Here is a 10,493-nt window from a genome sequence, read left to right as displayed (position 1 = left end):
CTAAACAGTCAATGTGACCAAGGAGGTTAAAATCATGTGTCTACGGAAGGGTCCCCACCAAAAAAAAGGAAACGCGACGCCCAATTAACGAGCTCTAACAGCTAATTGTGGGTGCCTGCCCGCATGTGAATAATTGTAGGGAAACGTGCTTGAGCCTCGGAGCTCTTTGTACGTGTTCAAACCTAACACCTTTGGATTTGCACGAACCTGTCTTAGGATAAACAATAGCAGACGTGACCTATGAAAAAGTATTGAATCGATTCCTCAGATAAGTAGCCAACCAGAAACAGACCACAACGACATGGGCACACCCGAGGATTTAGGGTTTTAACACGTAGTCAAAAGACAAGTATAGCTAAGCCGTTTTTAATGGTTTATCCGCGGCGTGTTTTCTTCTCCCTTTCCTGTATTGAAGTAACACTTACAGGGCCATGTTTAGATGGTATCGACAATGCGTTGCTCCGACCGAGGAGAAGTGGATCGTCCATCGAGTCTTGTTGCTTGGCTTAACTCTTTAAGACGCGCAAAGACATACCTAGGCAACCTGGTCTGTCTGTAGCCTCTACCAGAAAAAATGGAAAATCGTAGAAATGGGCCAAATAGACGGATAACATGCCAGAGGAGTTAGTTTGCGACCAATCTCTATTTTTTTCCAGCGACCTGTGTAGCCTGGTAGAGGCTAGTCTGCCTATTAGTTGCCTGGTTTGAGAATTAGAGCTATCTATTCTTGGTGGAAAATAATGGCTATTTGGATGCATCTAAATAATTCTAATATTTGCTGACTGATCATGAGGAATGATCAGTGCCCTTTCAGCAATTTGCATACATTTTGCGACAATGCTCTTCACCATTTGCAGAGACCTACATGCCCTCACCTGTGGCTGAGAACGTTTCAGACAATTCCAGATTTCACGCTACAAAGTAATCTGGACGGAACTTCCCTCACACAGACCCTCAATCGCCCATTACCAAACCATCAAAGGGGGAGGAGGAGGGGCCGGGCCATCTTGGTTATACACTCCCCAGCGGGTCTATTGAGAGAACTACAAATCCTATTATGACTGGACACACCATAAAGGCATTAGCACCTTTTTGTATGCCTATTAGCGAGGTATTAGGGGTACTTCCTAGAACGATTAGGGAGGCTTTTCGCATGGATATGAAAGAAAATAGAGTCAGTATCAAGACAAACTCTCCTGTTTCTGTTACATATTATCAGCTGACAGGCTTAATCCAGACTCCTTAGAGCATATTGAAGTGTGATGTTTACTTATTACAATGTCTCACCTATAGATCTTTACACAGCAGTTTACAAACTAACACCATTGCACGATCATCTGTGACAAGAAATATATTTTACGAAAAACTATTGGAGCAGAGGAATTTGAATACAAACTTTGTCCTCAGGTTTGAGTTGAGGGTCATTTCGTGTGGTTTTCACACCTTTCCGCAGAAACAAAGCAATTCATTCCGCTGCAGAAACTGTTCGTGTCCACGCACTCGCATGGCGGACAGGGATTCGTGGGTCCCCGGGAGACGAGCTCGTGCGGCCCGCACTTCTCGTCCCGCAAATATTTGGCGATCAGGGCTAATTTACACCCATCTGGGGTGTACACAACCACGAGTTAACACGAATTTGACAGGGACAGTACACATACAACTACCTATTGCTCTAGACTCTGTGTCAACAAGTAATGATATAAATTGTCCGTTTATGTGTGTCCGCCCACATGCCGAGCACGAACGCTTGGGGTCAAAACTCCATCTTTCAAATTCTTTGTTTATCAGATAGCACCGTACACAGTTTCCTTAGGTAAAGAGCCTCCTTAATAGACGGATTTACGTGACAGATATGTCGTATGTAGGAAAATATGGGTCACAATGAGCCTTCATGTCGAATGCAGGCCTAACCGCCCAAAACGCCAAATTAGTAGTGCCACAATATGTATACTAGTAGAAAGAAAAATTGTTCACTCAACATCAATTTGCTATGTAAGTTTCTCATCTCATGTGGACAGGCCAAGCGCTTAGAGCAGTGCATCAGTCTACACGTCACATTTATAGCAGGTAAAGACGAGCCTTGGTGTAAACAACATGGGGCATTTCAGACGACTTCGTGACAGACAAAAATCCACAATATGTCTGTCTCTGGCATGGAGCGAGGGTGTGGGTCGTTTATCATCAAGCACGGGTGAAAGAAATAATAAACGGCGCCGTTCAAAAGTACGGGATTGAGCTTCCGTTGCTTGTACGCTTGGGTTCTATCTTTTCTCTGTCAGTCGGCCATGAAAATCAGCATGCCCTTCAGCAAACGGTTTTGGCGGACAAATTTGTCAGACGGCTGATTGAGAGCTACGGCCTGGAAGTGGCCTTATTGTGGCTGTTGGTCGAAGATTGTTCTGTTGAGAGACTTTGGACGCGTTGCAGCAATAATGAACAGCCGTAACCCTGACAGACGGTTTCCCAAATAATTTACACCATGCACTACTGTTGAAACAAACGATCTTTCGGTCGATTTAGAAAATGGCGCCATGAATACGGGAGCCCTCTGTTTCGCCCATTAAGAGATCACTCCGCTATTGATGACCTTTCTATGAGCCGTGGCGTGCCTCTGACAGCCTAACTAGTGTGCAGAATTCGTCTGACGAACATTTCCAATTGAGTTCCTCCATGAAAGGGTTTGGATGTGTATTTAAGGCGCCGCGTCCTGTGTGAACAAGCGTTTCGTGATGTGATTACACACGACTAACACCCGTGAGCGATTTCACAAACGCGTGCACCCAACTTGTACTCATAAGCACATCAGGCGTGAATCTTTCTGCCTCCAGTGTCGCATGTAAGCCCGTAAATGCACTATCCTAACAGTGCATCTAACTGCCGGGATTACAGTGCCCGGACAAAGACTACGATATAGATATTTCTGCCACTTTCCTGGGAAGGAAAATCATTCAAAGGGCAATTTAGTAACTACCTGTAATGGCCCTGTGTTATTGGACAATTACTCGGACTATTAGGTTTTGGCAAACCACTAGCGAGAGCCACGGTTCAATTGCTAGCAATGTCTGGGGTCTGCGCCCCGCGAACCGACGCAGACGACAGAATGACATGGAAAAGAAAACGAAATGACCTCTGACACCGTGAATGTTTTCGGTAACAAGTCTTCTGTGTGAAACTTTTCTACAGCGAACCAGAAACAACTTCTTTACAACAACAACAAAACAAACAGCTTTGATACGACAGGAAGACAATCTACAATTGCAGATTGGCGTATTCTGTACAGTTTCCAGTGCGACTGGTTTTACGCCTCTTATCCTTTTCTTCTTTTACATTTCTTACCCGTTCTAAACGGATAAACAATCAACAAGTCCGGAATGCTTATATGCTCATATAGATTGTCCCACGCGGGCTCTATAGTATATCTTATAAGAGTCTAGCGCTTTGTACTTTTTTTCGGGTCTCTTTAACAACAAAGAACAACGAGAAACAAGCTTAAGCAAGAAACATGAACATGATATATCTATGGCTACATCTGGCAGTTAATATCTCTTTGCATCCTCTGAAGTCAGAGCACTCACAAGTTGATGTGATACCAGTAGTCCCTGACGAAAATCGACTATGTGACCATAGACACCTTTAATATTTTAACATTAGGTAATGAACAGACACCTGACGCTACAGCTAGACTAGTCCGTGTCGCACGTTTGCGAAGATTCGTCTTTAACGTTCACAGTACCGTTTTTCGCGCCCTCCTGGTTAGGCAGAGGTTCGGGGGCTGCTGTCACGGCGCCAGCGGGAGGTTCGGCGGGTTCCAAGTCCGTGGCGTGCCGGAGGTCGGGCTCGACATTCTCGGTCTCCGTCCCGCTGTGCTCGGCCCGCTCTGTGCTGTTATTGTTGGAGTCATTGCAGTCTGTTGTTGTTTCAGTTTCCACAGACGTCTCGCAGTTCTGAAGCTCCTTGGTAGATCGCTGTTGCTCTCGCTGACGCACCGTATCGATGTGACGACTGCCGCCAATTTTGTGTTCCGCCGCCTCGGCGTTGGAGATGCCGTCCTGTTTCTTCCATTTTGTCCGGCGATTTTGGAACCAGATCTTGACCTGCAAAGGTATGGGCACCACCCGCCAAGAACACAAATATCAGTAAACCCTTCTGCAAGCACGACCGGTCTTTGTCTGCTAAATGGTGCAGATTATGCTCTGCTAACTTCAAACTACCCACTACTTTCTGTACCGCTCGGTCGTTCGACCTCCCCCTCGTTCCACGGTCAGTTGGCAGTACATGTGCCCCATAATTATTCCACCAAGCACCGCCATCCTCTGTTCGCTACTACCGTCTTTAACCTTCAGGACAGATTGAAACCATATTGTCGTGGACAGTTAACTGACACTGGGCACTCGATACCGTTTCTTCTTATCCTTGCCAAGGTTCTATAAACCAAAGCATAAGCAAAAATAAACTACAACAAATAACTTTGCGTACCTGTGTGTCTGTGACATTAAGTAGGGCCGCCAGGTCTGCTCTCTCGGACGCTGACAAGTACTTCTTCACTTCAAATTGTTTTTCCAGCTCAAAAATCTGTCTTCCTGTGAACGTTGTCCGCGCTTTCTTCTTTTTCGGCTTGTCTTCTTGGTTGCCGTCTGTTTCCTTTTCCGAGTTCTTGTCGCCATCTTCGTGTTTTCTTTTAGTACTGTTGGAGTCCTTGGTATCACCACTCTCTGTATAAAGGAAAACAAATGTGGTTTCAATACTAAACTAAATATGTGCCGAACGAACTCGATTTAGACCCAGAAACGTTTAGAAGCCCGGAGGTTGAATCAACAAATATGCTCAGCACACACACATAAGGCCCGACGGGCAGTGTAAACTACAAGCTAGCCAAGCTACACTTCCACAGCAAGTTAATTAACATTTATCCACAAATCTGGTAGCACATGATATTCCTATATCTTTGACACGATCCTAAGGAAAGCGGTTGTTGTAACATATGAAGTGAAAAAAAAGATATAAGTAAGAGAGTAAAAGTAAAATTCTGGAGACAACGTACCATGGCCGGACTCGTCTTGGTCCCGGGCGCTGTCCGACGACCGTGCCTCGGAATCGGAATCTTCTCGTGTCGAGCTCGCAGCGCCCGTGGAGGTCCTCGCGTTCCCTTTCGGTGACCTGGCCGAGTCGAAGGCCTTGGCGTTCTGTAGTTCCGGACTTCGCATGCAGGGCGACCGTGGCCTGTCAGCTTTATCGGGACCTAATCCTAAGATGTCGGCGATGAAGTGGCGGGTCGGTTGTTTAGACGTTGGATGGTAGATGTGCTGGTGCCATATGGGCGGCGTGGTGTAGAGCGGGACCGGCCTGGCCACTGTACACGCCGCTCGCGACTCCTGCTGCATCGCCATCCTCGGGACCACCTGCGACCCCCGCCCGTCCGGACTGTACCAGCGCGCCGTGCTGCTCCGACCAGTGGCGGCTAGCCAACGGCACAACTGCCGCAATTACTCCCAATCAGTTGGCACCTCGTTCTAGAAACGCTGCACAATTGAGCCGAATTATTTGACACACTAAACAAATCAATACAGCGATTGTGGACGCTGATAAGGGTAATTAAAGGGTCTTTGTTGACACGGGCATATGAGGCAGAAAGCGGATCGAGGTTCTGGACTCGGGGATGGTCGAAGAAAGTGGACAGCCTTATCTACCACACTCCTTGGGTCTGGACACAATGGACAATAAAGACAAAAGGAACCTACAGGGCGATCCACTCCCGCTACAGCTAAATCATTAGCTGTCAATCAAAAGCTCGGGTTTCGCCCCTGCCAGAAATGCCACAGAAATGGATATTTCCAGCACCCTTGTCCTCAATTGAAAACATGCACACGTACAGCCAGGCCGTGCTGGACCCCGGACCGCAGCACGATTCTGTTCTAACCGAATCGTGACGGGTGAATAGAGAGGTAGACAGGAGAGAAAACACAACACGTCATCGGGCGTTTTCCCCTCGCTTTCTCTCTGCTATCAGCTCATCGATTTAAAACCACTTAAACCGATTTCTAACGAGCTCAATTAACCCAGAACCGCTCGCAATTAATTGATTGCCGCGGATGTCGCCCCCCTCCTACTCCACGCTGGGCCATACAACGGTAACATTAAACAAAAAGTGTTCGGCTAGGTAGGTCGCCTCAATTGATCGCCCAGCTGTGGCACCTAATGAGCCCCTCATGATAGATTTCAAACCATTTGAAATCACTCAGTCACCAGGCCTTTGATTTCCACACACCGGGGCTAAAGTGGCGGAGAAAAGCTCTGGCGATGTTACTTTTTCATGCCGCAGGGCATCATGGGTACAGATATGTTGGGACCTGATAAACACACGTTATCTGTATAATACAGTCCACATGTTTGTCGTAAGTCGCGTTCAAACAACATTCACTATAACGTACGTGATAAAGGAGAAATTTGGGCAATGAGCAGTCCTGATCAAACAACGCGCCCAACAGAAAGAGCGATGTTTTCGGATTGGTGCATTTAGAGACCACGTACGGACCGATAGCCGGCAGCAGGAGGGCGCCAAATTGGTCCGTAATAGTCCGTTTCCTCTTCAGGCTGCACTATTATTACCATGGTCGATTGCAAACCTCCTGTGTTGCCTCATTTCACCGTCCTAAATTGTACCAACCGTTTAGACGGATTTTTTAAAACCTTAACAGTATTAGCTGCCTCTATAGCGCTGGCAGTTTTCATCGCTGGCTCTTTTAAATACACCCTTCCCGTCATCACCCTATAGCCCTATCCGACCTTGACAACTTAATTGTGGCCTGTGCATGTCACGTCCCCCAACATTCCGTTTTTCTCTCCACCGCCACATTTCTGGTATCCCCCGTCACATCCTGGGCTACAGATTGCTCCTTGCTGATTAGCGGGCCGGCATTGCTTGCTCTGCAGTCAACAGTCCTAATATTAATTGTATTTATATTTGTAATTGGCCAATAGCGAGCCAACCCAACGAGGCAACCGCCGAGGCGCGGGCGATAAACTGATTGACACTCGATTAAATCCCGGTAATTTGGGCCCATCATTAAACATCGTTAAAAGCCTGTTTCTGGGAGCCGCCACGGGAAGGATTTTGGCAGGCATGACACTGGGGTTCTGCAATGTAATTAAACCGATTTCTGGTGGCGTTCTGGGGATATAGTTTTGCCCCCGAAGCGGGTATTTATACGCTGCGATGGTGGCAAAGTTCGTGCAATGAATGCCCGAATGGACTCACTAGCCAAACAGATTGTCAGCGAAAGTAAACCATTGTCCCAATTGTCGACGACTAATGGCTCTTTGATATGAAAGCTTTCCCGTCGACGGACGTGCCCTTCGCCACTCTGGGGAGCCAAATTGAGCATTAAGTGACACGGGCCGTCCTTTTTCCCGCGTCCCTTTGAGTGCAAATTCTTTACACAGGTGAACGATAGTCCCAGGCGTTTTCTCTAATACATTCCGTGTCACTAGTGCACTTCTTACCTCCACCGACTTTGACCTGCTAGGCCGCTGTGTCTAACTCACAGGTTTTGTTGCGAAGAAACTTCGTTTCAGAAAGTTATCCATTAGGTGTGCTCCCCAGCCTGAGATTTCACTTAATCCATAGCACGCTCAATCGGACAAGATACCCTGTCTGTAAACACTTCCCCCGCCTCACTGCCTCCCATCTGCCAGGTACGGGCAAACCTTTTAAAACCGCTTGTATCGATAACACCCTACTTATGGCGGGGATCGATGCTGACCGGGAACTGTTACCGATTTTTTTCGGACAATGTGTAATACGGGAAGAATTCGTTCCCGAAGCTAGCTGGTTGGAAACCTTGCCGAGGTTGAAAGAAGCACAACTGTGTGTCCTTGGGGTGCAGGTCTGAGACGTGCTCAGAGTTGGAGTGAAGCGAGGCGCGGGCTCACATGGCCGTAACCCGCATACTCCAGCGCATTCTTGTGTTATCTACCCCGAGAGGTGATGGCAGATTTTCTGGCCGAATGGACCGATCCGCCCCAGCTGCCCAGTCCAACTGATTGCCTGTCTTTAAGAGTTAGGGTTCGACCTCCTCACAACAAAGACAAGGACGTCGACTCTTCCCCTGCCCTGCGTACCCCCCCCCCTCCCCATCATACCTGTAAGCTGTGTCAAAAACACCTCTCAACCCCACCCCCCTTCGCTCTAAAAGATCATATGATAATCATTTACATTATCGGGTCGACGCGATAGGCGCAAATCTTCGCCCCACCCTGTGCTATAGTCCGCCCCTCCTACTGAGGCTACCCCCCAACCGTCTCTGCTTCTATGGACAAACCTAGCCACAAAACTGTACGTTTACCAATATATCACCTCCTTGGAGGTCGTTTATTCGCTCAATAGTTCTCTTCTCCCACATCTGAGCTGAGCTCAAACTCTGGCAACTTGCTAAGTGTTGTCCCATTCTGTGAAGTTTCAATCTAGGAGTAGAAGCTATTTACCCCGTAATGACTTCATTATGAGCATTATTAACACCAGACACTGATATGATGATATGATCACCTCATGCTATCACTGAAATCTATCCACCCTCTTAGCTTACTACTTTTCCATGTTGTGATCACGGACGAGCTGTTTTGCAGACTTTTTTCTAGATTGCTGGAGCCTCGGTGTGCGATACTGCGTGTTTTATTTGCGCGCTGACCTGTACAGGGTGTTGGCAGATGTTAAAAGACGTATCATTGGGCACGTAAATCCTTAAAGTGTGTCTGAAACAGGCGGGTGGCTTGATCCGCGGAAGGCTTAACCAGGGGGAAGAATGTGGTTCTTCTCGGCCGTGTGGACCACCATGCATGGTCAACCTTTTAATATCCGGGTGGGGGCAAGGTACAGGAGGAACTAGGGGCAAATTGGAATCAGCAGACCCAGAATGGATATTAGAGAACACTGTTACAGGATTTCACACAACTATTGTAAGGAAGGGGTGAAGACAGAAAGAAAGCAGGAAAGAATTAAGAAAGAAATGAAGGAAGGAAAAAGAAGAGCAGCAAGAGACAACAGAGAGAAAGGGCAAGGGGAATTGAGGGAATAAATCTCATGATAAATTGCACAGACAACAACTCGTAGCGTTTTCTTTTCCGCGTTTTTTTCAGTGTCGAAAGGTGTTGTGGTCCCAGTGCAAAACAAAAGAATACACTACAACGTTTTAAAAAAGAGTATGACGACCGGGGATGTGATGATCTGTGATGTGTGTACTATGTGTGTATGTGTGAGGTACAAAGTGGCCACATGTTGTTTCGCCCACCCCCATCGTGCGCCGACTGGCCGTCAACACGTGTCAGACAGTAGACACAGTACCTCCCCCTTACATCACCAACTGTCCCGTGCCAAAGCACTGATGTTTGGGGTCTAATATTGACCTCTCCTCGGACATCTGAACTCTAAAAGCAAACCACAGGTCCATTTGTAACCTGACAGATAAACTTATATACGAGGGTCTTTCTCCCATTTGAATAAGTTTCTCATTTAGAAAAAAAACTTTGTCAAATTGGTGTGGTAATATGTATGAAAGGTCAACGCGGTGTAATAAGTATTCACCTACAGCACGAGTTATCTATTCCTAATGTGTACTCCCAGAAATGTGCACGTTGCAAACGCCCGTCGATACTTGGTATCACTTGAACCCCACCCCAGCCTGATGTTCTTGACTCGTTCTTGAGTTTGCTCCTCCCTGAAGTTTTCACGTCTTCTGAAGGTGTGTCTTATAATCTAGCTGGTTAGCAAACTTGTTTGATTGATTTTTTTCAATTAAAAGTGAGGAATTATACCTGGCTGACCTCGATGTGTGGATAATATATCGTAGGTCATCGTCGCAGCTGTCGTGACCCTTCGGTCTGGACAATGTCGTCTGCTCAGGAGGACGGGTAATTATTTCAGCTGAGCTAACCAGCCAAATCCTGGTCTACAAGGCAGACGTTGTCTCCTGCAGACAACCTGTTTACCATAAGGGATACCATCAATCACTCTCACTTTTAATAGGGATGTTTTCTCGACGAGGAAAGGTCGGTGACCCGGCTTAAGTTACCAGAAAAAATGGTCGGGGAAAAATTTTGAAATGACCAGACGTGGTGAAGCGATGAATGATTGACGGGCGTTTGGGACGATGGAAGGTCGCTAAAATTATGTGTGGTTTTATGTTTCTGTTTTGACAGAATACTTGTGGACTGTTAAAAAGGACATAGGTTCTGTGTTGCAATATCAATCGATTGATAATCGATTTATTTTAGTCTCCAGTTTTCCATAGTGTTTATTTCCTCCACGGTAAGTCCTTCATTCGCCCATTACAGCTGATGTAAGGACCCGGTGGGCGACTACGTCCCCGCCCACAAGCATTGATTAGAACTCAAGATCTCTTCCTCACCTGGCCCGACTGACCAGCGAACCTATGTCCAGATGCGTGCGGCCATTAATCAAGCCTGTCCCGGCGGTCATCCTGTCGTATATCCCCTATTCG

General features: G+C 47.0%; 1 protein-coding gene across 1 annotated transcript; it reads right to left on the bottom strand.

Annotated features, from left to right (window-relative positions):
- Positions 1 to 3,142: 3,142 nt before the first annotated feature.
- On the bottom strand, positions 3,143 to 6,293 carry LOC136430909 (homeobox protein HMX3-like). Its single transcript, XM_066422000.1, has 3 exons — positions 5,042 to 6,293; positions 4,477 to 4,712; positions 3,143 to 4,094 (listed from the first exon to the last, which is right to left on the bottom strand). Exons 1-3 carry the CDS (start codon positions 5,385 to 5,387, stop codon positions 3,684 to 3,686), a joined length of 993 nt encoding a protein of 330 aa, XP_066278097.1. The 5' UTR covers positions 5,388 to 6,293; the 3' UTR covers positions 3,143 to 3,683.
- Positions 6,294 to 10,493: the final 4,200 nt, after the last annotated feature.

This window comes from Branchiostoma lanceolatum, chromosome 3 (assembly GCF_035083965.1).
Source record: "Branchiostoma lanceolatum isolate klBraLanc5 chromosome 3, klBraLanc5.hap2, whole genome shotgun sequence".
In the NCBI taxonomy this organism is placed as follows: domain Eukaryota; kingdom Metazoa; phylum Chordata; class Leptocardii; order Amphioxiformes; family Branchiostomatidae; genus Branchiostoma; species Branchiostoma lanceolatum.
The sequence above is the reverse complement of the archived record's forward strand: the minus strand, read 5'-3'. Positions and strand labels throughout refer to the sequence as shown.

Bases quoted from the DNA above. Each gene is read 5' to 3' on its own strand.
- LOC136430909 (XM_066422000.1), bottom strand. From the start codon at position 5,387: ATGGCGATGCAGCAGGAGTCGCGAGCGGCGTGTACAGTGGCCAGGCCG. The intron at 4,713-5,041 runs GTACGTTGTCTC...TCCTTTATACAG, and splicing joins CCAAGACGAGTCCGGCCATG to AGAGTGGTGATACCAAGGAC. The intron at 4,095-4,476 runs GTACGCAAAGTT...ATACCTTTGCAG, and splicing joins TTAATGTCACAGACACACAG to GTCAAGATCTGGTTCCAAAA.